General features: G+C 53.1%; 6 protein-coding genes and 2 pseudogenes across 6 annotated transcripts; 5 read left to right on the plus strand and 3 right to left on the minus strand.

Annotated features, from left to right (window-relative positions):
- Window positions 1–898: 898 nt before the first annotated feature.
- Window positions 899–3,398, plus strand: SAPIO_CDS3617 (Dolichyl-phosphate-mannose--protein mannosyltransferase 4; the record flags this gene model as incomplete). Its single annotated transcript, XM_016786373.1, has 3 exons — window positions 899–1,153; window positions 1,238–2,873; window positions 2,965–3,398. The coding sequence occupies 3 exons, from the start codon at window positions 899–901 to the stop codon at window positions 3,396–3,398; spliced, it is 2,325 nt and encodes a 774-aa protein (XP_016644379.1).
- A 1,970-nt stretch (window positions 3,399–5,368) lies between these two features.
- On the plus strand, window positions 5,369–6,862 carry SAPIO_CDS3618 (uncharacterized protein; the record flags this gene model as incomplete). The annotated part of the gene is made up of 3 exons (XM_016786374.1): window positions 5,369–6,010; window positions 6,123–6,351; window positions 6,444–6,862. 3 exons carry the CDS (start codon window positions 5,369–5,371, stop codon window positions 6,860–6,862), a joined length of 1,290 nt encoding a protein of 429 aa, XP_016644380.1.
- Window positions 6,863–7,320: 458 nt separating this feature from the next.
- Window positions 7,321–8,571, minus strand: SAPIO_CDS3619 (annotated as a pseudogene; the record flags this gene model as incomplete).
- A 714-nt stretch (window positions 8,572–9,285) lies between these two features.
- On the plus strand, window positions 9,286–10,026 carry SAPIO_CDS3620 (annotated as a pseudogene; the record flags this gene model as incomplete).
- A 467-nt stretch (window positions 10,027–10,493) lies between these two features.
- SAPIO_CDS3621 (uncharacterized protein) lies at window positions 10,494–14,622 on the minus strand (the record flags this gene model as incomplete). The annotated part of the gene is made up of 8 exons (XM_016786375.1): window positions 10,494–11,018; window positions 11,082–12,146; window positions 12,283–12,323; window positions 12,882–13,373; window positions 13,458–13,962; window positions 14,094–14,220; window positions 14,316–14,347; window positions 14,440–14,622. The coding sequence occupies 8 exons, from the start codon at window positions 14,620–14,622 to the stop codon at window positions 10,494–10,496; spliced, it is 2,970 nt and encodes a 989-aa protein (XP_016644381.1).
- A 3,797-nt stretch (window positions 14,623–18,419) lies between these two features.
- Window positions 18,420–20,301, plus strand: SAPIO_CDS3622 (Beta-hexosaminidase; the record flags this gene model as incomplete). The annotated part of the gene is made up of 3 exons (XM_016786376.1): window positions 18,420–18,569; window positions 18,642–19,817; window positions 19,873–20,301. The coding sequence occupies 3 exons, from the start codon at window positions 18,420–18,422 to the stop codon at window positions 20,299–20,301; spliced, it is 1,755 nt and encodes a 584-aa protein (XP_016644382.1).
- Window positions 20,302–22,104: 1,803 nt separating this feature from the next.
- SAPIO_CDS3623 (uncharacterized protein) lies at window positions 22,105–23,918 on the plus strand (the record flags this gene model as incomplete). Its single annotated transcript, XM_016786377.1, has 3 exons — window positions 22,105–22,270; window positions 22,390–22,900; window positions 22,973–23,918. 3 exons carry the CDS (start codon window positions 22,105–22,107, stop codon window positions 23,916–23,918), a joined length of 1,623 nt encoding a protein of 540 aa, XP_016644383.1.
- A 274-nt stretch (window positions 23,919–24,192) lies between these two features.
- Window positions 24,193–26,146, minus strand: SAPIO_CDS3624 (Aromatic amino acid aminotransferase; the record flags this gene model as incomplete). The annotated part of the gene is made up of 4 exons (XM_016786378.1): window positions 24,193–24,561; window positions 24,653–25,809; window positions 25,929–25,962; window positions 26,033–26,146. 4 exons carry the CDS (start codon window positions 26,144–26,146, stop codon window positions 24,193–24,195), a joined length of 1,674 nt encoding a protein of 557 aa, XP_016644384.1.
- Window positions 26,147–27,024: the final 878 nt, after the last annotated feature.

Below are 27,024 nucleotides of genomic sequence, written 5' to 3' on the forward strand. Positions count from 1 at the left end.
GATGGAGGGCCTGAGAGCTGATCATGCAAACGCCGGTTTCCGGTCGATACCAAGGATCAAATCAATAATTCGACCCGCGAAATCCCACATGTGAGACGCTGTGGGTGGGCAGATGCTCCAAATCGGGATTAGCATTCCTGAAGCTGCTCGTGTTGTCAAGCACCGAGGAATTATAGTGGTACCATGATGCCTTGAGTTGGTGGTGTTGGTACTTGGCACAACCGTGTAAGATTTAATTGAACAGGGATCTGGAACCTGGTCCAGTGTCCAACGTCCCGGAGCTGCCAGCTGTCCAAATTCTGCCAGGGAAGGCAAGGAAACAAAAAGTTAGACCCTAGAGTTGTTCCTTCCACTGCTAAACATAGCAAAGAGCACAAGCTTGACCTGGTCTGTCCAACCAAGCCTTGAACCTGGTGTGACCACCCGTTTCGAGGAGGCCACCTTGATATTAATTGCATCTCCACACCCCAGTTTGCCGCAGATATTAATCCTTTTCTCCTTTGATCTGCTTCTTTCGCTTCTCTCTTTGTATTATTCTATTCACCTTCTTCTTTTTCTGACTTCAAGTCAATCCTTACGTGCAGTTCAAGGTATGTGAATCGCATTAGCTTCAGACTTTAAAACTTCAAGTTCAAGCAGAAGCCATCCTTTCTCCTTTTCACATATCACTGTCTGGGGCATTGTCAATTTGTCCACGTCAGCTGAAGACCACCACCATCCATTCCCCTATCTGGAGAGCCTTCCACTTACCTCTTCTGCCGCCTTCCTCTGCTTTATTCCTATGATCCTCGTCGATTATCAAACTCGTACTGGGCTGCTTGAATGTCGCCTTACCATCTCCATTCAGCTAACACTGCCTTTTCTGCCTACTAGAGTACCTTGAATGCCATTGCCCGCCATGGCTTCTGGCGTTCCCCAGGGTAGCTTGCGTCAGCGCAACGTGCCCCGAAAGTCTGTTTCGCCGGCACCTCCCGCGGCGCGTTCGGACGACGATGTTCTCGATACACTAGCGAAGACCAAGGCCAAGCCTGCTCCCTCCGAAACATCCTACAGAGTGGCCTTTGGCCTCATCACGGGTCTGGCTTTCCTCACAAGGTTCTGGGGTATCAGCCATCCCAATGAGGTCGTCTTCGATGAGGTCCATTTTGGCAAGGTGAGATGCCCTCCTCTCCCTCTTTACCTGCCATTGTCTACGACGAGCGAACGGATAAACTGACCCCTTGCGCTCCTTGCCTAGTTCGCTTCTTACTACCTCGAGAGAACGTACTTTTTCGATGTCCACCCTCCATTCGGAAAGCTCCTCTTTGCCTTCATGGGCTGGCTCGTTGGCTACGATGGCCATTTCCACTTCGACAACATTGGCGACTCGTATATCGCGAACAATATTCCCTATGTGGCTTTCCGCTCCCTACCCGCCATCTTGGGCGCCTTGACCGTCTCGGTTGTCTATTTGATCATGTGGGAGTCTGGCTACAGCTTGCCTGCCTGTCTCCTTGCCGCTGGTCTCGTCCTCCTCGACAATGCCCACATAGGCCAGACGCGATTGATCCTTCTCGATGCCACCCTCGTCTTCTCCATGGCGTGCAGCTTGCTGTTCTATATTAGGTTCTACAAGCTGCGGCACGAGCCCTTCTCGCGCAAGTGGTGGAAGTGGCTTATTCTCACCGGTTTTGCGCTGTCCTGCGACATCTCCACCAAGTATGTCGGCACTTTCGCCTTTGTCACCATCGGCTCCGCCGTCATCATCGACTTGTGGGATCTCTTGGATATCAAGAGGCCGGGTGGCGCTCTTCCGATGCGCCTGTTCATCAAGCACTTTTGTGCTAGGGCCTTTGGTCTGATCATCATGCCCTTCCTCTTCTACCTCTTCTGGTTCCAAGTCCATTTCACCGTCTTGTCCCGATCGGGTCCCGGAGATGACTTTATGACTCCCGAGTTCCAAGAGACTTTGAGCGACAACGTCATGCTCGCCAATGCCGTCACCATTGACTACTACGACACGATTTCGATCCGACACAAGGAAACCAAGACCTACCTCCACTCTCATCCGGACCGCTACCCTCTCCGTTACGACGACGGTCGCGTTTCCAGCCAGGGACAGCAGGTTACAGGTTACCCTTACAATGATACCAACAACTACTGGCAGATCATCCCTCTCCAGGATGACCACAAGGCCGGCCGTCATGTCAAGAACCACGACCTTGTCCGTCTCCGACACATCGGCACTGACACCATCCTTCTTTCTCATGACGTTGCCTCTCCTTACTACCCGACGAACCAGGAGTTTACCACCGTCCCCCTCGCGGACGCCTACGGCTCTCGTCTCAACGATACCCTATTCGAGATCCGCATCGAACATGGAAAGAACAAGCAGGAATTCAAGAGTATCTCTGGCCACTTTAAACTCATTCACAACCCCAGCAAGGTAGCCATGTGGACGCACACGAAGCCTTTGCCCGACTGGGGCCATCGCCAGCAGGAGATCAACGGAAACAAGCAGATTGCGCCTAGCTCCAACATCTGGTTCGTCGAGGACATTCCTTCTCTCCCCGCCGACGACAAGCGCCGAGAGAAGCCGGCGCGTAAGGTGAAGACGCTTCCCTTCCTCAGGAAGTGGTTCGAGCTGCAGAGGTCGATGTTCTGGCACAACAGCCAGCTGACCAGCAGCCATCCCTACTCTAGCCACCCTTACCAGTGGCCCTTCTTGCTCCGCGGAGTCAGCTTCTGGACGCAGAATGAGACGCGGCAGCAGATTTACTTCCTCGGAAACCCCATTGGCTGGTGGTTCGCCAGCAGCTTGTTGGCTGTATTCGCCGGCATTGTTGCCGCTGACCAGCTCTCTCTGCGCCGTGGCATCGACGCCCTGGATCGCCGTAAGTTGACTTTTCTTCTCCTTTTCTCCCCTACTCAATAGATAGCTATGATGGGAGTTAGGCTTACTTGCTGACTATGTTTGTGCTCTAGGCACCCGGTCCCGTTTCTACAACTCGACTGGCTTCTTCTTCCTCGCGTGGGCGACCCACTACTTCCCGTTCTGGGTCATGGGCCGTCAACTCTTCTTGCACCACTACCTCCCCGCCCATCTTGCCTCGTGCCTGGTTGCCGGAGCACTCGTGGAGTTCATCTTCTGCTCCGAGCCTGCGCCCGAAGAGCCAACCTACCAGGCCGTCAAGTCGGGCAAGAAACCGGCTCCTGGACCCAAGCACTTTGTTACCGCGGGCGAGCGGCTCGCTAACCAGAGCATGGTGTCCACTTGGATTGCCAGTGGCGTCGTCCTCGCGATTGTCGTGGCCGGCTGGTACTTCTTCCTGCCGCTGACGTACGGATATCCCGGCCTTACCGTCGAGCAAGTCCAGCAACGCAAGTGGCTCGGATATGACCTCCATTTCGCCAAATAAACGTGGGATGGATCGACGGGAGACCGATGAAATACTTCAAATTTCTTCTCTTGGGGGGTTGGGGGTTAGAGCGAAGCTACAAGTTGAGTGGTGCTCATTGTACGATACGTGCTTCTCTTTGTCAAGAATGGCAGGGACAAAACAAAATCGGGGAAAAAAAAAATTCAGGGAACGGGCGAAAAGAGGGCAATTCTTGGATCCGATCCGATCCGCTCTCTGCATCACAGTACGGCACGTTGGAACGGTAGATCGGAATACAGGATTCGGCGTCTGCATTAGATGGGAGGAATCGCCACCGAGGCCGCCGAGGACACATTTGCCCTCTCTCCCTCTTTCTCTCCCTCTAGTATGTCTGGGAGAGAGCTTGCGATAAAGAACGGCCGCCCACCATTCGTGTATTTAAAACATGAAACTATGCTAAATTTAAATTTCCTTTCGTCAATGAATCGGGCTACTTCCTACGTATGTATCAAGCTGCTATCGTGATGGAGATGATGGCTCGGAAGGAGCTCAAGCTTTCACAAGCTCTGATCAATAATATTAATCAATCTGGGAATTTCAGGGGTAGAGTACCGAGGTACAATGTACTTTGCTTTTCCAAGTGCTCATTTCTTCGTACTTCGTATTATCAAGACTCTCCCTTGAACACTTGCATGTCCGAAGTTTCGGGTGGAATCCACAACGCCCTGATGCTGTCGTTTTACTGTTTACCTATGTATGTATTTCTTACTCGATGCCTGTCTGCTTGTGTCGAGTTGCCAGATAAAGAAGGAGCTGGCAGTTCCCAGAAACTGTTGCATTTGCTGGAAAGGCACGGCCCACGTTCCCTCTCTGTTTGTCAATTGTAATGTTCCATACAAACTCTATGGAAGAATACAACTGTACTTCGTACACTAAACTACATATCTCTCAAGTTGCCCCACATAATAAGACTCGTATATCATATAATGTCCCAACTTCTTCATGGGATTTGATGTGAAGTCTTGGCAGATGAAGCATTGCGTTTGCGATGACCTCCTTGCAATATCCCTTTGTAAAAAGGTTGTCACGATAATACTGAGTACTTGTAAAACCCCTGAGAGCAACAAGGTGCCACCTCCTACGAATCTTAGAATGGTGGTTGATTATTGGAGGCACGTCTATGTAGTGTACTTCCTGGGTAGGGCTTTCGACCAACTTTGTGACCCTGCTGTCCAATGCCGAGCCACTAACAGCCCCTAATGTCATCCTTGTCTCTGTGACCAGGCGAGGAAATCGTCATGGAGTGTACATACCTCAGTACTTCGTGCTTCGCAATCCCCATTGTGTGTTCTCACCCCACCCTGCTACTTCGTAATGAGACTGACGTGGCTGCAATGTCTAGTACTTGTACATATCCACTAAGCCTGGAGTAAGGGGTGAAGCAGGGCGGCCCTTGGCAGGGATGATGGGGGTCGTCATTACTGCGCGCAGCTCCACAAGAAACTGCTTCGTAGAACACATGCGAGGTAGTATGTAGACTTGGGAGTAGGAATAAACCATAACCTTCTCATCGATCCTCCGCTTAACAAGGGCGCTTACATCTACTAGCAGAAGGCAAAAGAGAAAACAGGAAGAGTTCAACTGAGACTCAAGCACCTGAGACCTGGTGTGAGCTGGGGGTAGTTTAGAGCCTTGCTGTTTGTCGAGAGCTTCTCCAGAGCTGGTGGCGCCTGCGCTTTCCCTAATCTGGGTTGGCCGGTCTTGGCTTGGCCTTCTCCCAAGTAAATTTACTACTTGTGTCGAGACCTCCCACCATTGCATCCGTCCTTCCACCTCTTCTTAGAAGACGATGTCATTGTCAGCTCAATGGTCAGCTCGTGGGTCTCGTGCTTCCAGACTTCGCTGCTGTCTCCGTTCCCCTTCCGCGCCGATTCCTCTACAACTTCTCTCCCCCGGTGATGTCTGCGATTAATCCGTAGCCAATATATCCTAGTAATGGCCAGGTGGACATGACCCTCATATTCTCTGCTAGCCGGCGCAAAGGCAGGTCGTCGCCTCCCACCCTGCTTCCTCTTACAGAATCCACCCACTTCCGCTCCCGCAGCCCCCGGTCGACCATCCGCCAACGAGCCCGACGCTTCCTCCGTTCCCGGATCGCCCGGCTTCTTCTCCTCTTGTTCTGCATATGGAACCTCGCCGAAGTGCTTCTCGTGAGGAGGAACCTCGCAACACCGCCGCATCCGCGAGCTCATGCCCGACGGAAAAACGAGAGGATATATATCGCGAGCTTGCACTGGAACGACGGATGGCTGGTCCGGCAATACTGGAGTGATGCGGTCGTGGGGTTGGCCGAGGCGCTGGGGCCCCAGAACGTCTTTGTGAGCGTGTATGAGAGCGGGAGCTGGGACGACACGAAGGAGGCGCTGCAAGAGCTGGACTCTACGCTGGGGCGGATGGGAGTCGCGAGGAACATTACGCTCTCCGATGTTACACACGAGGAAGAGATGGCGAAGGACCCCGATGGTCCCGGTTGGGTTGAGACGCCGAGGGGCAGGAAGGAGCTGAGGCGCATACCATTTCTTGCCGAGCTCAGAGACAAGACGTTGAGGGATCTGATTAAGCTGAGGGATCAGGGTATACACTTTGACAAGGTCTTGTTCCTTAATGATGTTGTGTTCAGGGTATCGTCCGCTTCTCCCCCGCGCATGTTTGGACGTTGTGACATTACACATGGGATCCCCTTACTGACTTAACAATGACAAGACGGAGGATGTCCTCACCCTTTTGGATACCAATGATGGGACTTACGCTGCCGCCTGCTCCTTAGACGTTTCCAATCCGCCCAACTACTACGATACCTTTGCTCTTCGCGACTCCAATGGGGATACGCACCTTATGCAAACATGGCCATACTTCCGGTCTGAGGTTTCTCGAAATGCCATGATTGCAAATTGGCCCGCCGTTCCCGTCAAGAGCTGCTGGAACGGAATAGGTGAGCGCATCGGAGACCTCATTTGTCCTATGTCATCCAACAATAATGCATTGGGCTAACATCTCCTTTTTTTTTTTTCCCCTCACTCTCAGTGGCAATGCAAGCCAAACCTTTCGTCTCCGAAAAACCCCTTCGCTTCCGAGCCCTCCCCGACTCCCTCGCCGCCCTCCACGTCGAAGCGAGCGAATGCTGTCTCATCCACGCCGATAACCCGCTATCCCAACAGCTCGGTATCTACCTCAATCCGCAAGTGCGCGTCGGCTACACCTCGGCCGCGTACGAGGCCGTCAACCCGACGTCAGGGAGCTGGGTGTCGCCCTGGCAGATCTTCAAGGGTCTGTGGGGTAGCCGCATCCTGCGGTGGGTGTACCGAACCGAGACGAGAGATTGGATCGTGAAGCGGAGGATGGATAGGTGGATGGAGGAGAGGGTGGGCAATTCTGAGCCTGGGGATTTCTGTGTGATTAATGAGATGCAGGTCCTGGTTGAGAATGGCTGGGCGCATGTGTAAGTTTACGGGGAAGATTGAATAGAGCAAACAAGCAAACAGCATTGAAGTTTAAGCATTTTAGCGAGGGAAGAATGGGAAAATGGGAAAATGGGAACAAAAAGAAAAACAGATACCCGATTATAGACTTGCGTCCTGTATATTTCTAAACTCAATGAATACAGACTCCAGACTCTAGACCCCAAACTCCAGCACGCTTTCTCTTTTATTATTTTAACAAAAAAGAGGGAGAGGAGGGAATCCAGCTGCTACTTTCAACAAGCAGCGGCCTCTTCTTTGTCGTGCCCTCCCTTGTTCCCGTCCTCCTGAATACAGCCGGTTTCGTCCTGCCCTGATATTAATTACACAGCCAGCTTCTATGCCGCCAGCGAAAGAGCATTTGCTGACGCGGTCGTAGAAATTACTCAAGCAGAGCCTGAGGTCACCGAAGCCTCCACTGTGCCTAGGGCATCAAGAATTTCCTAGGAATCAAGCATGTCTGAAGGCTCAACCTCATCAACAGTCTGGGAATCTGCCAACTTGGTCCGCTCAGGCTTCCAATTCCACCTCCTCCTTATAGCATCCCCGCTTCTCCTCGCCATCCTACCCATCTTGGGTCCAATCTCCACTCCACCGGGCACAACCCCCAGCTCCAGCGCCTTCCTAATGTCGAGGACATTCCACTTGACTCTGGTCAGGCTCCGCGCCAGGTCGAGACGCGCTAGACCTGCGTATATATCCTTGATAGCTATGCTATACCTACCGCCTGTTTGGGATGCGAGGCGAGGCGTCGGGACGGTCATGTCGGCGAGGTGGTGAAGAATGGAGGGGTTGCGGATGAGGAAGTTTTCGATGTCGTCTCTGGTGGTTGCGGGCGGGAGACCGAACGAGGTGCGGATGACTGTGAGGTGATCCTCTTGCCTCAGGGGGTCGATGTCCGGGGCTCTCTCGAGGCCCCGGATGAGACCTTGGCCTCTGGCGGCTTGGGGTCGTCGATGATTGTTGTTATATGTGCGGTTCTCGCTGTTGACTTGGTTCGGGCTGGAGGCAGAGCCACTCTCAATGGGGGTGTCGTCAGCGGTGGGGGAGGAGGCGCCGTCGATGGAGTGGGAGAGAGGAGCTAGCTCGATGGGTTGGACCGGTGTCATGAGACCTGATGTCGCGGGGAAGAATTTATCAAGCTTATCGATAATCTCTCCAGGCAGCGGGTCGAATGGCACCCCGTTCTCGGGATCGAGCGGATCGATGATGTACCAGTCATCATCCTCGCTCTCGTCCTCGTCCCGAAAGTGGTTGTCGCGAAATACCGACAGGTCTATACCGTTTAACCAGTCCAGCTCATTCTCCTCCAAGAGGGCAGCCGCTCGTTCGTCGTCCTCCCCCTCTTCACCTTGGATACTTGATATCTCTTGGGTCTCGTGCGAGCCAGAGGGTCTGGTTAGGTATCTAACCTGGCCGAGCTCCCTCTGCGCACATACCCAGTTCTGCCCTTCAGCAGATATATACCATCGCCGAGGGTTGGCCTCGTTCCAGACCCGCTCTCGTTCTATAATCGCCGCCGAGAGGGTCGCAAGGGATGGATCGGAAATGTAGGCGAGCATATTCGGTCTCCCAGCGGGTTCTGGGGTAGGTGTATTTATGGTGTTTGGCTCTGTGTTTGGGGAGTTGCTTCCAGAGACAGCTGGGTTGCGCGAGCGACCCCCGGCTATGCGCTTGAAGAACTTCCAAGGCATGGTTGGATTGTCACAGTTTAGGTTAGGGGTTGTGGTGGATAATCAGGCGGTCTTTTGCTTTCTTTTTCTCGCGATTTAGCGAATGTGTGTGGGAAGCCTGCTTGTGTGTGTGTGTCGTTTGTGAGATGGATCTGTATCTGGAAGCCACGAGTGTTTGGATGATGGAAGATGGGAGAAGGGATTCGTCGTGTCAAGTCTTGGGAGGAAGCCTCTCCGGCTCATATAGACCCTCATCCATCGTCAAGACCAAGGACTTACCCAACAGCTTGTTCACGTTGAATCTCAATGCCTTCAAAGAGCCCCTTCTTCATCCACCCAAGGAAGAATATATCAAACAAAGCTCTGTTGCCATTCAGTTCCATCACAACGCCTTGTCCATAGTGTTCCATTGTTCGAGAACCAAGGCGCTCCTTTGGGAACACAAGATTAAAGAGCCTCCAGCAAAGACTTCCCCCAACAACAATGGGCTGTAAAGACTTGAGCGTCCCTTTGTAGAGCTTGCATATAACCGGACCTTCCTTCCCTCTCCTCTCATCTTGAACCTCCTTGATCTCACCACACATCCAAACTTCAAGAACCACCAACAGAAGATCCCCATATACAAATACCACCACCAACAAGACCCCCCAAAACCCCCAAAAGTAACAAGCAAGTTCCCACAAACAAGTCTCTCCCCCATACCCCCACCTAGCACCCACTCGAGACTAAAAAAAGATGTGCTTCAGAAACCACATATCCTACGACTGCTCCCACAAAAGGATCCGCCTCGAGCCCTGCGACGCCGCCATCCGCGAATCCCGCACCTGCTTCGCCCGAATCTTCTGGGCCCGCAAAGCCTGCCGCGTCTACGAGCGTCGTGTCTTCTACGAACTACCTTGTCCCGAGTGCGACGACGAGATCAAGCGACAAGTACTCATGATAGAAAAGCGAATGGCCAGGGACACGTTGGCCGCGAGGTACGCGGCCCACAAAGCAGCTTGTAAGTACGGTTGGAAAGCTGAGAGTCCCGCCGGTCCCTCGGGAGGGAATAGGGATTCGGTTATTGAGCCTGTTGTAGCGCAGGGTATGATGACGGTGCCTGGGGTTGCATTCGATAGCGATTACTGGTCGGTAGGAGTGAACCCGAACGTCGAGAAGAACCAACAACCCGAATCGTCGAATGTGGCGGCTACCCGTGCCGCTGCCGACAGAAACAATGCCGAGAGTCGAGAACTCGGAGAGCAGAAATGGGACCCCGTCTTGCCGGGGCAGAATGCCCCCGTCGCACCACCCAAGCCGAAGGCTCCAGCCGTTCTCGTCGAAAGGATGGAACTAAAGTATCCGAAATGGGAGCCGGTGCGACCGGCGAATCGTCCAATCGGAAGAGCAAATCCGCCGCCTCTTCCGCCGGGTGGCATGCGGGAGAGATACGCCTCAACTGCCCCCGACGATCAGTTCGTTGACGTGCCCCTTTAAAGGTGGGTCAACGTTTCTCTTTCTCCGGGTCCGGATTCCTAAGGGGAATGTCATTTCCCCCCTCTTTTTCCCTTTATTTTCGTCTTTTTTTTTTTTTTTTGCCCGATGCGCTCTGACCGGCCTGCACAGGCGTGATCTTACAACGTTCGTCTCTTGAATATTGGCAATCCAAACACAACTGCATAGAACATAGAAATATCATAGAAAATCGAATGAATAACTGTTGCTCAAGAAAATTCTGTTCTCATGATGCATTCGATAGGGAGAAAAAGGAAATCTAATGGTATAAGTTATGAGTATCAAACCGTGTCGGCCTACCGCTTGTGAATGTAAACCAGTTATATAAAAATGCATCTTGCGCCTTGTTCTGGTGCCGTAAAACCCGATGAAGCTCAAGACATGAGTACATCATTTCCATATTTCGATGCCGCCATCGTTCAACTATACTCATGGTATGGACGGAACACTTAACAGCACGTAGTAGGCTCTAGTCTCAGAGAGCCATTTGACTCAGACTTTACTATGAACCCCTGAAACGCTCCGTCTTCGTCCTCATCGACGAGGTGATCCAAATCTTCACTCTCTGGCGGTAAGGCGGAATACATGCCCTCCCCTTCCTTCGGCCACGAAGGCGGTAAGAAATCGTCGTCATCATCCCAGGCATCTGTGCCGTCGATAGTCTGGGTCTGGTTCGGTGGAGCCGCCGGCTTTACCGCGGGGGTTGATGCTGTAGAGTTCGTCGCGGGGTTGGCGGGCGAGTTCTGGACACTTCGCTTCCCCGCGCCCGGATCTATGCTGAGGGCTCTTCGTCGGGAGTTGGTGCTGGTAGCAACTTGGGCAGCCCAATCTGGAGAGTGGAAGATGGGGAGGTCAGAATGCTTTTTGGTCGCCGTGACAAGCAAGTCTGCGAGTAGATTGGGCCGTAATTTGTCACAAAATGCAAGCAAGCTGAGTAGATCTCTCCTCGACATCGAGGAAAAGTACTCAGCACGCTAGAGAATGTGTTAGCAGTTTTTACTTTATAAAAGGCTAATGGAGCTATTGTCCTGACATACCAAGGCATCAGACGCGCCACCGGCCCCAAACCCGATCAGATCTGGCTTGTCAAAAGTGACTCCAATAGGCAAAGAGGCCATAACCTTCTCCTTTGTCCTTGCAATCTCATGCTGCTTCTTGCGCTGCGCAAATTCTGTCTTGGCCTTTTGATATTCGGCCATCTGGCGCGCCTCCTCCAGACATCCGAAACACTTGAACTTCGCCTGGTCCGTATGCCACACCTTGACAACATCGGGTGGATTGCAGAGGAGATGCCAATTCTCGTCACAGCGCGGGCACGTGATGAACATGTTGTCCTCAGTCCAGGCTTGACGATCGCACCGGCTGCACCTCTTGGCCGCGGCGTCATCCTTGGTCTTCTTCTTCCGCGCGGGTGCTCTAGGAGCCATCTTCTTGAACTGCGGAGCATCGAGGTCTGCGTCAGAGAAGGGCGAGCCGTGGTCCTGAGCCGCATCGAGATGGCTCCGCTTGCGCTTAAGGCTTCCATTTGGAGGGGTAGAAGTGGCGCTGGATGTCTTGCTGTTGGCGCCCTTGATACGGCGTGTGGGAACCGCAGGAAGCTCAATGTTGTCGGAGGTTTTTAGGGTTTCGACCAAGCGGCGCCGCGCATCCTCATACTTAGCACGGCTTAGCTGGACCATCCCTGTGGCTTGAGCTCCGGCGACGGCTGAGCTGATGCTCGCATTGCCGTTCCTGATTCTTTGGAGGATGGTTTCTGTCATGGCTGTGAATTGTGGTTGATATGGGCGACGAGCGGTTGATGGTGTACAAGTCGGAGCCGACATCTCTGCGGCGGACGGCGTGGCTGTGGATGATGATGGAGAGGACCGCTCTGAGTGACGCTGAGCGGAGTTGGAGTGCTCATCCGGGTTTGAGCTGCTAGCCTCCGTAGGGGGCATGTTGGAACTTCCCGATGTCGCAGTTCCCTTGCTCTCCAAGCTCGTCATAATTGAAGAAGATTTGACGCCTAGTAAATTATCGGCGGCTTGAATTCGATAAGTCTTCACAAAGTGTGTCGCGGAGGTATAAGATGATGGTTGATGAGGCTTGGCGAGGTTGAGACTCTGATTCGAAAAGCGATTTGAGACCCACGACTTTCATCTCGGGACTCAACCAACAAAACTGGGCAATTGATCATCCGATTTAAGTCTCGGCGGTATTATCTTGTCGTCCTTTTCAAGCTGGATTGGAATCACCTACGTCCAAGGTCAGGTTTGAGCCCTCGAGTCCCAAGAAAGACTCTGTCAATCACGTGAGAAACGTGACTTCCGCGTGAGATGAGGCTTAATAAGGAAAGACGTCTGGGGGACCAAAACGTGGTAAACTCATGGATGAAAGATGCCTGTCTGTAAATTAAGGAACTCCAATTCTTTACTCTTTCTAATCCATTTGAATCTGTTCTATGTCAACGGCTGCGGAGGCCAAACGTAGTGGAGACGGCACGTGGCTACGTCAACAATGGGGTCGAGATGTGAAAACGCCGAAATCTGCCAACAGCATCGAAGGGCAGAACATTGCGGCTCGGAGAATATCCTACGGCAGATCGAAAAGGGGGCTAAAACGAATAAAAGCGCTGAGGTTGCCATCTAGAAGAGGTGGTGTATTTTATTTCTTGATTTTCAGGTTTTATCTGATAGAAGTGAAGTGCTTGTGGAAGTGAAGCGAACTCTGCTCGAACGCTGCAAAATTATGCACAGCTCTTGGATAGAATGGGCTACAAATGCAACTCCGGAGCCATGCATGCGGCCCTGCATCTCCGACGCCAACTTGCTTGCGTGGCGCCGTCTACCGAATCACACCTTGGCTTCGAAGCCTCTCGATTTCCTCCCCTGGCATTCCCAGATACGACCCCAAAATCTCATCAGTATGCTCGCCTAGCAACGGAGGAGGCGTCCTAGCACCAGGCGTGCTCTCGGAATACTTCACAGGCGTGTTTACCATCTTGATGGGCCCGCACGCGTCGTGCTCGACCTCGATCACCATGTTTCGCGCCTTGGTGTGCTCATGCTGGAGGGCCGCCTGGATATCGTTGATGGCGGCATAGGGCATACCCTTGCCGTCGAAAATATCGAGCCACTCCTTTGTCGTCTTCTGCCTCGTTAGGTCTTCGATCATGGACTCGAGTTCGCTGCGGTTCCGCACCCGCTCGGCGTTGGTGCTGAACTTGGGATCAGTCTTCCACTCAGACCTGCCGACGAGGTCGGCAAGAACGCCGAAGAGGCGGTCATTACCTCCGCCGATGAGGATGTCGCCGTCTTTTGTTGGGAAAGCTCGGTATGGTACGATAGAGGCTGCGTGTATTGTCAGTGTTGCCCCGCTCCCTAAAACGGTAACTGGGGAGCCTGCGGGTATATGCTTGGGGTCAGGTCACATACGATGAGCAGTTCCCCATCGGCCAGAGTCTTTCTTGCCGCTTATTAGGCAGCTGCTGGCAATGTTTGCGAGCGTCGCCGTCTGGCAGTCACTAAGGGCTACATCGATATGCTGGCCCTTGCCCGATCTTATCCGATGTAGCAAGGCAGCCATGATACTATTGCTAGCGTAGAGACCAGTAGTCAAGTCCGTTACTGCAACGCCAACTTTGACAGGGGGACCGTCACGGTTTCCAGTGATGTGCATCAGACCAAACTCAGCCTCGACCATAACGTCGTAGCCGGCCCTGTTCGAATACGGTCCTGTCTGGCCGTAACCGGTGATGGAGGTGTAAATAAGGTTTGGGTTGACCTTGTGGATAGATTCGTAGTCGAGGCCATACTTCTTTAGTGTTCCGGGAAGGTAGTTTTCCACGAGGACATCAGCCTTTGCTGCAAGCTTGTGCAGAATCTCGACACCTTCCGCATGCTGGAAAGAGAGTCCCAGAGACTTTTTGTTGCGGTTTGCCTACGCCACAGGGTGCCGTGTTAGTACCGGCTATGATAGTGGCCGGGGCCGGACGGCATAGATAAAAAAGGGACAAAAAATTCCGGCTGCACTATCTTGGCGAAACCTCACCAGACCCGGTGTGCACTCACAGTCAAGTAGTAGGCCGCCTCACCAGGACCTTCGAGACCGGACTCGGGGGTGTAATTGGCGTAGGGTGGGCCCCAGGATCGGGTGTCATCGCCCCGCACAGGGTGCTCAATCTTGATAACCTCGGCCCTAAGTGTCGCCAACCGGGCAGCAGTGAGTTATAGGTCGGGTTGGGCCATTGAGAACCGGATAGATGTCAATATTCTTCTGCTTTTGCTGCTTACCCCAGATCTCCCAAAATTTGAGTGCAGTATGGCTGCAAGTGTAAAATTGATTCAGTCAGCTTCTAATCTTCAAAAGGTGTTCACCGGGGTTTTTGTCAGCTTCAATGTTGTCTTTCCAACATACCCCAGCCAGGACTCTGGTCATGTCAAGAACCTTGACCCCCTCTAAGGGCAGCGTCGAATTGGCGTTCGATCGCGAGCATGATGAGACGGAGAACAGCCTGCGGCGGCCTGCCTGCCGGCCAACCAGGATAGGGGCCCGGCCTCTCAAGAAGACGGCGGAGGCTCGGCAAGGGAACGGATTCATGTTGGAAGACACTGACGAAGACTGGTCTAGTAGCAGTAGCAGTAGAGAAGAGAAGGCAGTAGTAGTATTGAGCGTGGAATTTCAGGGAAGACAGTGGATAGCAAGCCGGTTCATCTAATTATGACTCCGTCTATTCTTGAATCCTTCCTTGAGCTTACCCGACGAGAGTTGTCAGAACGGGCCGGCTTAGGAGAGAAGACAAATAACAGTGGGCCTCGCCGAATTAGGGAGTTCATTGTGGCGGTCTATTTTCTTCCTCGGGCTGCGGCACTGAGGCCGGCGTTTCTGGTGGTCAATGCTCTCAAGCGCCGAAATCGCCGGCGCGAAAGCCTGCGTTAGCCTCTTGGTACCGAGACAGCCGCTGGCAGCTGCGGCATTAGCGCACTGGCGAGAAGAAAGACACAAACAATGCAGAGGTAATATCAATGAAGTCTTCATCAATGCTTTATGCATTAATCCTTGCTGGAGCTGATGGAAACATTTGATCAATATTTCAATTCTATCCAATTGAGAACCAGCTGTTATTCCATTCTAGTCCCATGAAACAGAGAGGCTGTCCTTGGATCTCTTTTTCGCTCTCGATCAAAGTGCCTCTTGCTTCGAAGCAGACATGGGATCTATGATTACCGTTGGTAGTGGCTCCCGATTGATGGAACCATTCGATATTTCCAAGCTCACTTGATCAGTCGATCGAGGAAGGATTCAAGAGAAGCAGCAGCATGGCTCCATCTGTAGGTCCATCGAGTCTGCTTTATACCAGGTGCGAGCACCTTTGAGCCCTAAGACTAATATGGAATCTTGGTGCTTGGCTTTCATGTTACGTCGTAGATCACAGCTGTCCATCAAAACCTCCACTTCCATCGATCCCGCCCTGTAATATGACGCACACTAGTGTCGGATTGCTTCCATGTTCAACATTCATTTGATTCCGCTTCAACACCCCATCACTCAGTCTCAAGGTTACCTACTTAACTGTAAAGAGTACATGAGCTAGCCCCATGGGGATAGGGATATGTTGCAGAACTTTGTTCAAGAAACGGAAACATCTTGGCATCCCTCTTGGCCATGTGGAGCTGATATCAACACATTAAAGTGTCATGGAGGCTCCATACTTAATACAAACACACGTTGACGGGAGAGCTACCTGGGAGCTCCCGCTGGGACCAAAGCCGACACCACCTTCCCCAGATGTTGGAGTCTGCAGGCAATCAGGTGTGGTGACATGAAGAATCCGAAGATGGCATTATGCGACCCTTATGATCGAGGGATGGCTAGAGGAGCCTGCCTCTGCGTTTAGCGAGCGATGGGCGACGGGCCACAACAGGAAGCGGGAAACGGAAGGATAAGGGTTGATGAAACGAATGCTTGGTTGATAGCAACACCAGCTTTGGCGGTTTCTCACATCTAGTATGATTCATCATCCATTTCAATCGTGCATTTCAGTATCACGAAGTACTTCGTATCTCGATGTTGCTATTTTAATCCATCACCTTACTGGAGAGTCTCAAACTTACGAAGGTACTAGTGTTGCCATTTCCATCCTCTTCTGCACGTGTCATGGGGTAGTACGCATACATCATGCACCTGCGCCGATGTAGTTTTAATATTCTACATTTTATTCTGTTCAAGTTGATTTGATGTTTGCCGCCTGTCTCCTTTGTCGATCTCTCGGCGCAATTCTCCCCAGCGCCGCGTTTGTCTCGGTTTGCCTCTTGTGGATCGGCGAACATCACCCGAGTCGGGATCAATTGATGGGCGAGAAAGATTCTCCCTCTGCTGATCGTTGCTTGGGAGAGCTCAAATCAATTTGCATTTCCCAGTTTCTACTTTGTATTATTACTTCGTACTTCACAAACAGCCACGCCTAAAGCCGATCAATGCTGCACTGAAGAAGGTCCAATCCGCCAACCCCTGTGACATCTGCGATCAAATGTGTCAAGTCCTTCGTACAAAGAGTCCCGTGGCCCCACAAACAGCCTGAGCCACGCCTGCCGCATGGAATCTGCGGAACCAAAGACCACTGAAAACACACGGAAGGCACCACCCTGAGCCTTAGAGGATCCTGAAATTGGGCAGGCAGGAGTTGATTCGGTCATCAATTGTCCCTTCTCTTCCTCAAACTACAGCTTAAGGAGTCGTTGTCTCAAAACTCACGTCTCCCTAAAGATCAATGGCCATCGTAAAAGGGTAACTCGTGCTCTCAATTCTGTCATCTTCATCGATCGACTGACCTTCGCCCCGCGACCGTCCCTCAACCCCCATCGTATCGTCCACAACGAGAAAGCCTGCGCCCTCTGCCTGGCCTGTCTGTCGTCCGTGTTGAATCCTGCAAGCCACCACACAAACCCCATCGCTTCTCGATTGATCCTTCAGCTGTCTCCATTTTTAACTCGGGGGCGGAGCCGGAGGTGTGGTTGGCTGTTCGAAACATCAAATCGAATCACAACCTTCATCAATCGGGTTGGGTTAGGCCTTGAATTGTCCACGCCGTCAGCCGTCGGCCGTCGCCCCCTCGCTGAGTTGGCTGAGCTGTCCCGAGATAATATTACATCGATCAAATCAATAATAAACCCTATGCTGCTATTAGCCGCAAGGGCAGCGACAAGCGACCGGCATTCGAAAGTGGCGGAATTTGTTTGTATGGATCGACGAAGTCCCATCGTAATCTAATTCAGTAAGAAGCTGGAGGCCTGGCCATATAAGGACCTGGATACCTGTCTTCTCCCCCTGGTCCAGAATTCCTTGGGTCCCTTTTTGCCAACTCCGGACAAGGCGGTCGACTTCTGTTCCTTGACGTTTATTTCTTTACCTGGACCCGTTTCTCCCTTTTTGAGAGATCGCGAATTTGAAAGGACTCCTCCCCTCGAGGCGTTGCTTTAGTGTTTGCCTCATTACCCTCTTCCGCTCGCTAGCTGGCTATTGTTACCCCGGCCTCAGATCACCGTATACCACCCCCGCCCCCGGGCCTAATACTACCTACTTCGTGCTGCCCGCCTCCATCCAATTCCCCAACGCCCTCCACGTTGCTTTTTAGGAGCAGGATATCCCCGAAGCCGGGTATCCCTGACGTAACGTTGCGCGTTCTTTACATTAGTGTGTGGATAGCAACTTTCGCGGCAAATAGCAGGCGACGTTCGCTGCTGGGTGCAAAGAGAGCGAAGCTAGAAGTTTAGCACCTACCTGTTCTGATTCTGATTCTGGATGGGAAGCTGCTTTTGCAAAGGGTTCAATGTTCCATTGATACCTCCAACGGCAACCAACCTCCAGCTGCAGACTAGGTGAGGTGGCACTCTTGTTTCATCTGTAACCGCATCCAGCTCAGAGCTGTGGTATCGACGTCCCCAATTTTATTGGGAAGCCCTTTGACAGACACGATACCGGTGTAATTCGTCACAACCTTCGCGGGTGCACGCGAGCTCTACCCCAGTTTCAACTACATGCCACTTGAGGCTGCTGCCTCTGCCAGGCTGTCGTACTACTCTGCGCCACCCTTTGTTGACAATCTTACCTGTCAAAGAGAAGCTCGCCAAGCTCCAACAAGTCGCGAGGGCTTAGTACATAAGGAGAGGCTCTCCTCTACATATTGGCGATTGCAAAAGCAAGGCTCACCTTCGCTCCAACCACCCTCTTAGAGGTGCTCACTTCACCGCCCCTATCCTATGCCGGTCGCGTCCGTATAAGCTCGCCTACCAGCTGGATTCCTAAGCTATATATTTTTCCGTCCTCTCATTCCCCGACCTCCCTCGTCACCCTTACTTCTCGCCTCTTCCCTGCTTTATTCATCACCGGCGTCCACAATGCAGTTGCGCCTCGCCCTCGTAGGGGCAGCCTTGTCCTCGCTCCTCTCTCCCGCAGCCGCCATCTGGCCCATTCCACAAGAAATCACCACCGGCAAAGATGTCCTCTTCATCGCACAGACATTGAAGATTACGTATAATGGTGGATCTGTATGCTGGCCTTCTTCCGATTCCTCTTGCCTCTATAGCTATGGAGATACTGAGACCGTGCTAAATTTGCAGCTTCCCTACACCTTTGGATTCAGCCCTTCGCCAGGTCCCAAGTGCAATGACAGGGAGATAGTCCAGGGCGGCGTCTCGAGAGCCCTTGGCGCCATTTTCCAGAACAATTTCGTGCCCTGGAAGCTCCGGCCCCGTAACTCCAATTTCGAGCCTGATGTATACGCCGATAAGAAATGGGTCACGTCGCTTTCCATCAGCCATGCTAAAAGCAACAGTTCATCGTGCTACAAGCCCCTCGCCGGCGAGGTCGACGAGTCGTACACGTTCAAGCTAACGACCGACGGTGAGGCCACCATCGAGGCCCAGACGGCTGTCGGGGTCCTCCGAGCTCTTGAAACCTTTGTGCAGCTCTTCTACCAGCATACCACTGGCACCTCCTGGTACACCAATCTCGCACCCATTACCATCAGTGACAAGCCTAAGTATCCCCATCGTGGTGTCCTTCTCGACGTGGCGAGGAACTGGTACCCCGTCAAGGACATTCTGCGAACTATTGATGCTCTCTCGTGGAATAAGATGAACCGTCTTCACATCCATGTTACCGATTCCCAGTCGTGGCCACTCGATATCCCGGCGTTTCCCGAACTTTCGGCCAAGGGTGCGTACAGGAAGGGGAATTCGTATTCACCAGCCGACCTAGCGCAGATCCAGGAATACGGAGCGCACCGCGGAGTCGAGGTCATCCTCGAGATTGACATGCCAGGCCACATCGGATCCGTAGCGCACTCATTCCCCGAGCTCATCGTAGCGTACAACCTTATCCCCTATCAGTGGTGGTGTGCGCAGCCTCCGTGCGGTGCGTTCAAGCTCAACAATACAGACGTCGACAATTTCCTTGAGAAGCTCTTCGACGACCTTCTCCCGCGAGTGGCACCTTACTCGGCTTACTTCCACACGGGCGGCGACGAGTTGAACAAGAACGATTCGATGCTCGACGAAGGAGTGAGGTCAAACAAGACGGAGGTGCTGCAGCCGCTTCTTCAGAAGTTCATCGACGTCAACCACCGTCGCGTGCGCAAGGCGGGTCTCACGCCCATGGTCTGGGAGGAGATTCCGATGGAGTGGAACGTGACGATTGGCAAGGATGTTGTGGTGCAGACGTGGTTGGGTGCGGAGTCCGTCAACACACTGACGGCCCAGGGCCACAAGGTTATCGACAGCAACTACAACTTCTGGGTAAGAGGCAGTTAGGTATAAATCATTACTGGGTCACTAACATAGAGGCTTCTAGTATCTCGACTGCGGACGAGGCCAGTGGCTCACCTTTGACAACGGCGCGGCGTTCCAGCAATTCTATCCGTTCAACGACTGGTGCGGACCCACCAAGAACTGGAAGCTCATCTACCAGCACGACCCGGCAGCAGGACTCAGCAAGGAGCAGGCCAAGAACGTCCTCGGAGGCGAGTTGGCGGTGTGGAGCGAGACGATCGACCCGGTCACGCTCGACAGCATGGTGTGGCCGCGTGCCAGTGCGGCAGGCGAGGTACTCTGGTCGGGGCGACAGGATGCGGCGGGTCAGAACCGAAGCCAGTACGATGCGTCGCCGAGGCTTTTGGACATGCGAGAACGCATGGTGGCCAGGGGTGTGGGCGCGTCGCCAATTACGATGACTTTCTGTTCGCAGTCGGAGAACCCCGAGGAGTGCTCCTATATCGTTTGAGTGAGAGGGACCGAGGAGGAACACAAAAGTGTGGAACTGCTGGACTTCGACAGCCAGAGAGCTGTTTGAAGCCTAGGGAGAGGATTTTATGAAATACGAATGTTCTTATTATTATTAACCTTCGATGAGCAGCCGCTATCACTGCTCAGCCCTGAAAACTGCATTGATGGGCATTCTTCTTCACAAGTTTCATAATTACCATTTTTTATAAATCCATTTTTTTGCCGTCGTCATTCGATTGGTGTTTGTTGGTTGAGAATATTGAAACTTTAGAGCTTGTATGATCGAGGTTCAAGAGGTGAAGGACACGGAAGCGAGAGGACCGGACCGTCGGCCTGATCACAAGCCCCGGTCCCGTTCGTCGCCGGCGCACGGCTTTTACTGGACATCAGCCACTGCTTGGTATCTGCGGATGACCCTTACTTCGACACATATCCATCCAATCCTTTCTACATTGATCGCAATTTGAAGCAAGACCCGTCGGCCGCGGACCTGGGAAAGTCCGAAAGGTCCGTTGGAGGGTGGCGGTGGAGTGTGGAGAAGGGGATAACTGCGGGGAACAACCAACGAGTAGTGCCGGTATTATTCTCGTACCACTCATCCTGGCTGGGCTGGGTAGCAACGGGGAACGGGTTGTAGCTTTTTGGTTTCGGGGCTAGTACGATGGGGGGAACCATCGAAGGGTTGCAGAGGTCTGCCATTGGGTGGTGGTGACGGTGGACTTGGTGGTTTGCGCTACTTTTGCTTCTTGTAGTTTGGATCGCGCGATCAAGTGGGAACGGATGCAAGTCGATGCAAGGAGTTACTTCGTTTAGAAGTCTAGATGCTGGGTTGGAAACCTTTGATCGGGATCGAAAGGAGAAAAAAGAACGAGGACGAGAACGAAAAGAACCTGGAGTTTCCGTTTCAATTCATCTCCTGCTCCGACGGGATATTTCCCCAGGTTTTCCCCAGGATCTTCTAGACTGGGGATGGAGCTAGGGTAGAGAGGAAAGTGGGCTCATTTCGAGTTTGAAACTTTGCGGAGAAGATGTCGAGATCTGAATGAAGACAGACCAAGGGAAACGGGCCAGCGGGGTTGATGGATGCCGAACTTCGGGCGAAGTGGAGCATTCTTTTTTTAATGGATTGATCAATAGGAATCTATATAAATAAGGAAGCGGGAGCTTTAACGTGACGAAAATTAGTCTACGAAAAGCTGGATCGAACTTGGAGGTTGTGGTCAAACCGAGACACCAACATCAGCCAACAACCAGCATCAGGACCAGCAACTACACCAGTTTTCCTCCCCTCCCTTCCCCCGCGTGGATGATACCCTCCATTATTCCATCTCGAATCTAGGCCAAACGAGATCGGGACAAGATCCTCGCTCCGACCACAGACACCAACTATCTGTCTGCGTCAGACTCGGTTTTGGTCCTGTCTCTTGTGCTTGGCTTTAGCGCGGTTGAAACGGCAGCAACTCACAACTCGCGACACTCGAGCATCTGATTTTTTAGAGCCTCGGCTCATACAACTTACACAGGCGTAGGCGCATACACGAACGCAGTTGAGAAGTCGGACCCCACGTCTTGCCAAGATCTGGTGATGTGTATGGGTAGATGAGTATAATAACATTCGAGTCCGTCACTGTTATATGCCTTTTTTGTCTATATATCCGATCTTGATCTCTTCATCTTCCATTATCTAACTCTCAATCTCATTGAGGGTATCAGATAGTGAGGAGCGGAAAGAGAAAGAGAAAGAGAGGGACAGAAGATATATATATATATATTCAACCCGCCAGTGCTCACCACCTTCACCATGGGTTTCATTGATGACACCGTCGGCCAGCTCTCGACCAAGTCGGTTGCCGTCTTCGTCGCCGCGTCGTGCACCATATACCTTGTGCTCGTCGGTGTCGAGAGGAGACGTCGTCGGAGCAGACTCGGTGCCCGGCCCCCCAAGGCCAAGTACTACCTCCCCTTCGGTAAGTAGCATCAATCTCTCATAGAGATCATGCGATACCCTCTCTCACTCTCACTCTCCCCACGCTCTTCTTATATAACGGCTTGAGTCAAGATTAGAAGAACTAACACGAAACACCAGGCATCGACTTCGTCATCAACGGTATCCTCGAAAACCGCCGAAACCGCAACCTCCAAAACTGGGTAAGCCAATTCGGCCGCATCGGCGCCTGGACAGCCGAAGCCAACATCGCCGGCCACGAAATCATCCTCACCGCGGAGCCCGACAACATCAAGGCCGTGCTGTCGACGCAGTTCGCCGACTACGGCAAGGGCGCCGACTTCCACGCCGACTTCCGCGATTTCCTCGGCGACAGCATCTTCGCGACGGACGGCGAGCTGTGGCACTCGAGCCGGCAGCTCGTGAGGCCGCAGTTCATCAAGGACCGGGTGAGCGATTTGCACTGTTTTGAGGATCATACGCAGGCTTTGTTCAAGGCTATTGCGAATGGGGGACCGTTGGATGGTGGGGGGCAGGTTGTGGATTTGGAGGAGGGGAATGGGAGGAAGGTGGATATTAGTGATTTGTTTTACCGGTTGGCTTTGGATGTTTCGACGGATTTCTTGTTTGGACATTCAGTTGATTCTATGTTGTGGGTTTGCCCTTCTTCTCCTTCCTTGTTCCCCTTTCCTCAGACAACACTCAGCTAACAAAAGGAACCCAGCAAACCCAACGAACCCTTCGCCGAAGCCTTCGACGAAGTCCAACGCGTCCAAGGCCTCATCGCCCGCGCAAAAGGCATAACCTGGATCATCCCCCGCACCACCTTCTGGCCGGGTCTCAAGACCATCGACTCCTTCGTCAACCAATATATCGACCGCGCCCTCGCCCTCGGCCCCGACGAGCTCGCCTCCAAGACCAAATCCGATAAGGGCTACACCTTCCTACACGCCGCCGCCGGGTTCACGCGGGACCGCAAGGTCCTCCGAGACCAGATCGTCGCTCTACTCCTCGCGGGCCGGGATACCACAGCCTCGACGCTCTCCTTCGCCGTGCATGAGCTTGCGCGCCATCCTGAAGTCGTGGCTAAGCTACGGAGGGAGATCCTCGCTACCGTGGGGCCCGACACGCCGCCGACCTACAGGGACTTGAAGAACATGGCCTACCTCAAGGCCGTTGTTAACGAGACGCTCCGCCTTTACCCCGTGGTGCCCTTCAACGTCCGCGTGGCCCTCCGCGACACCACCCTCCCCCGCGGCGGAGGCCCCGACGGCAGCCAGCCCGTCGGCGTGCTCAAGAACACCTCGGTCGCCTACTCGACCCTCGTGATGCAACGCCGCCCGGACATCTACCCGCCCGTCTCCGAAACCTTCGCCGACCCGGCCCTCTTCAGCCCCGAGAGGTGGGAGCACTGGCACCCCAAGGGCCACGAGTACGTCCCCTTCAACGCCGGGCCGAGGATCTGCGTGGGTCAGCAGTTTGCGCTCACGGAGATGGCGTACGTGATTTGCCGCATGTTCCAAAAGTATGAGCGCGTCGAGAGCTTCGTTGGGCCGGAGAAGAAGAAGGGGTTCGGCGGGGAGGATGAGGATTTGAGTTTGAAGACGGATTTGACGCTGAAGCCTGGGGAGAGGGTTGTGGTTGCTTTCTGGGAGGCGAAGAGGGAGTGAGGATTGGGAGATGGGGAAAGATGTATTGAAGACTGGTTCGTGGCTGGTCCATGGGAGTTGGAGGGATTTTTGGGTTCTGATTTATTTTGGACTTTTCTTTGGATATTTCTTTGGGAGATTAAGTATGACTGACGGATATCATTCGCAACTCGATTTGTAACTTCGATTGGATATCGAAAACTGCTTCTAAGGTTTCATCCTCAACGTGATCTACCCTTAACTTTGAATTCATGGACTTTCATAAACTGCCATCTCCGTTCACTCTTACGTTTCCTCAAATCTCGAAACTCTCTCTAATAGCGTCCCCAAACCTCCTCATCGCCTCCCTCATGCCCTCTACCGAGGCAGCAGCAAATGTCGTCCGGAAGAACAGCTCCGAAGGTTCGTCCTCCGATCCGAGGTGGCTCTTCCCGTTGACGCCATTGGCCCCGTTGGATTCATTACCGCCTCCATTAGCTACTGGGTCTGCCCTGCTCGCTCCGTTCTGGGTCTGAACAGACGGGCCGTGTTCCCCGGCGCGGAACCAAGAACCCCGGGAGACAAGGACTTTTTTCGAGATGCAGGATTTGAAAATCTCTTCTTCAAGGGCCAGAACACCAGCGGATCCGCGGGGATGTCTCGTATGGTCGAGTTTAATCCAGAGCTATTATAAGATCCCGTTAGCACTTATACAATGGTGGAAACAAGAACAAAAAAAAAAAAAAAAAAAAAAGGGGACATTGGTGAAATCTTACAAACATGCCCGCCTTGGGAGGATCCCACGTCGCCACATCAGGCAAGAAATCCTCACAGGCCTTCAGCAGCACGTCCCTGCGCACCTTGTACTCCCCTCCAAGAGCAGCCACCCACTCGAGGAAACCCTCGTGTCCGCCCCACGCCTTCTCGAGCAGCGTGTATAGCGCCGCCTGGGAGAACCCGCTCGGGCCCTGAGACGACTCGCAATGGCGCTGGAACCGCTCGATGACCTGCGCCGATCCTGTCGCCCACCCCATGCGCGAACCGGGTGAGAGGATCTTGGAGAAAGAATCTAGGCGGAGGACGCGGCCGGAGCTGTCCATGCTTAGGAACGTGCCAGGCAATGAAGCCATGTAAGACTCTACCCTCTTCTCGGTCGAATGCCCGTTCTCGGAAGAAGACTTGTTGTACTCTCCCATCTGGAGCAGGTAGTACGGGTCATCCTCGACAATGAAGACATCGTGCTCCTCGCAAATAGCGTAAATCTCCCTCCTTCGCCCTTCACTCAACGACGCCCCTGTAGGATTCTGCCCCGTCGGAACCGTATACAACACATGCGGCTTCCTCCTTCCCCGCTTCTCTTCGTCCCAACCTTGCAATATGTTCCTCAGCTCCGCAGGCACAAGGCCCTCACCGTCCATCTTCACCCCAACGATCCCGATCCCCAAAGCTTCCATAGTCTCCTGCGATGTGGGATAAGTGTACTCCTCCATTAGCACCGTGTCGCGCCTCTCCTTATCGCAAAACATCCTCGCAGCCGTCTCCCACGCCCCCGTCGACCCGGTCGTCTGCATGCACCACCAGTCAGCATAAGGCGGCGCGTAAAGGATCTCAGTCAGTTCGGTAAGGAGGCGGATGAGCTGGGCGGCGCCGGTAACTTGGCCGTAGTTGAGGGCTACGGAAAGGTCGTAGTCACCCTTGTCGAGGGCGATGTCGTCTTTGCCGATGGAGAAGGAGATGTCCGGAGCTTCGGTGGACGAGCTGGGGAGGTTGAAGGATGGACGGGGCGGTACGGTGACGGTGAGGGATGAGAAGGGGAACGAGGTGGCGGAGGGGAGGCCGCCGCCTAGGGAGAGGATGCCGGGGGTTTTTAGGAATTGGGCTGCTTGCTTTAGGACGCAGGGGCGGCGGGCTTTGCATTCTGCGCTGAAGTGGTCTGGATTAAGGCACGAGGCAGACATATGTTAGTGGTGAGTCGAACAGATCAATGCATGAGGATGCGGAGGAGTGGCTTGTAAGTATGAGGATGAGTCCGGGTAAGGTTAAGGTCCTTACTGTCCCATCTTTTGGCCACTGGCATGCCTGGAGTCTACAAAGAGCGCCGTCAGAACTCTGGAATATATTTTTTTTTGTATATTTCTCATCGGAGGAGTAGTTACCGGAGGTTTCTTGAACATGTCGCTGTCCGAGTATGCGGCAACGCCGGGAGCGTACCTCCCGGCTTTGGCACGTCTCTCATTGGCGTCCTTGATCCTCGATGCGTACGGCTCCATTTTGTGGCGAGTATCGAAATGATAAAAAAGATTAAAAAATAGTTGAAAAAAAAAATAGAATTAATAAAAAAGACGAATTACGTCACGAAGACTATTTCAAGAAGACAAAAAAGAGAAGCTCCATCAATTAAGTTCGGCGCCAGATAAGAGGGGGATCCATCAACCACTTATACCCGCGACCGAACTGGCAGCAAAGCCGGAGCCGCGACTAAGCCGTGACCGTAGAACCGTAGTGCCGTGGACGGAGCCATTCATGATCAATGATCGCGTGTTTGCATTGACACCACGCCCTTCCGCAGCGCCCTTCCGTTGCGCCCTTCCACGGAACTGAACCATTGATCTATCGAGACACTAGGCCGGCCCAACCGGAACGAGACATGGGATCAGCCATGTGGAACCAGTGAGTAAGATCTCCCATGTCAAATTCGTGACACCCTGCACTTCCCAGGATTTTTCATTCTTTTTTCTTGTGGGACAACGCCGAAACCCCCCCCCCCCCCCCCCCCCCCCCCCCCCCCCCCGCGGTGTGTACCCAACTCCTCCACTCGAGTTTGCGGGCTCGAGCCGATTGGATTGGATGAGCCCCCTCGTGGCATTGACCGGCGACCAAACCGGGAGAGGAAAGGCCGCTCGCTCCATCACTGGCAGTTCCAAGTCGCCAGTTGGTCCGGGCATCGAACGGTGTTTGATTTGGTTGGCGGGGGCCCGCTCCTAACCGCTGCTATCCTATCTTTGCGAACAACGGAGGCATCGTCGCTTTGCTCAAGGCGTCAGTTGGTTGGTATAAATAGATAAATGCCTTGTCTCGGCAAGATGGGAATAATGATATATCGATGGGTGATGGCCTGAACTCTTTAGACCCTTTCTAATTAGCTTAT

This window comes from Scedosporium apiospermum (assembly GCF_000732125.1).
Source record: "Scedosporium apiospermum strain IHEM 14462 chromosome Unknown SEQ_SAPIO_0088, whole genome shotgun sequence".
NCBI classification, from domain to species: Eukaryota; Fungi; Ascomycota; class Sordariomycetes; order Microascales; family Microascaceae; genus Scedosporium; species Scedosporium apiospermum.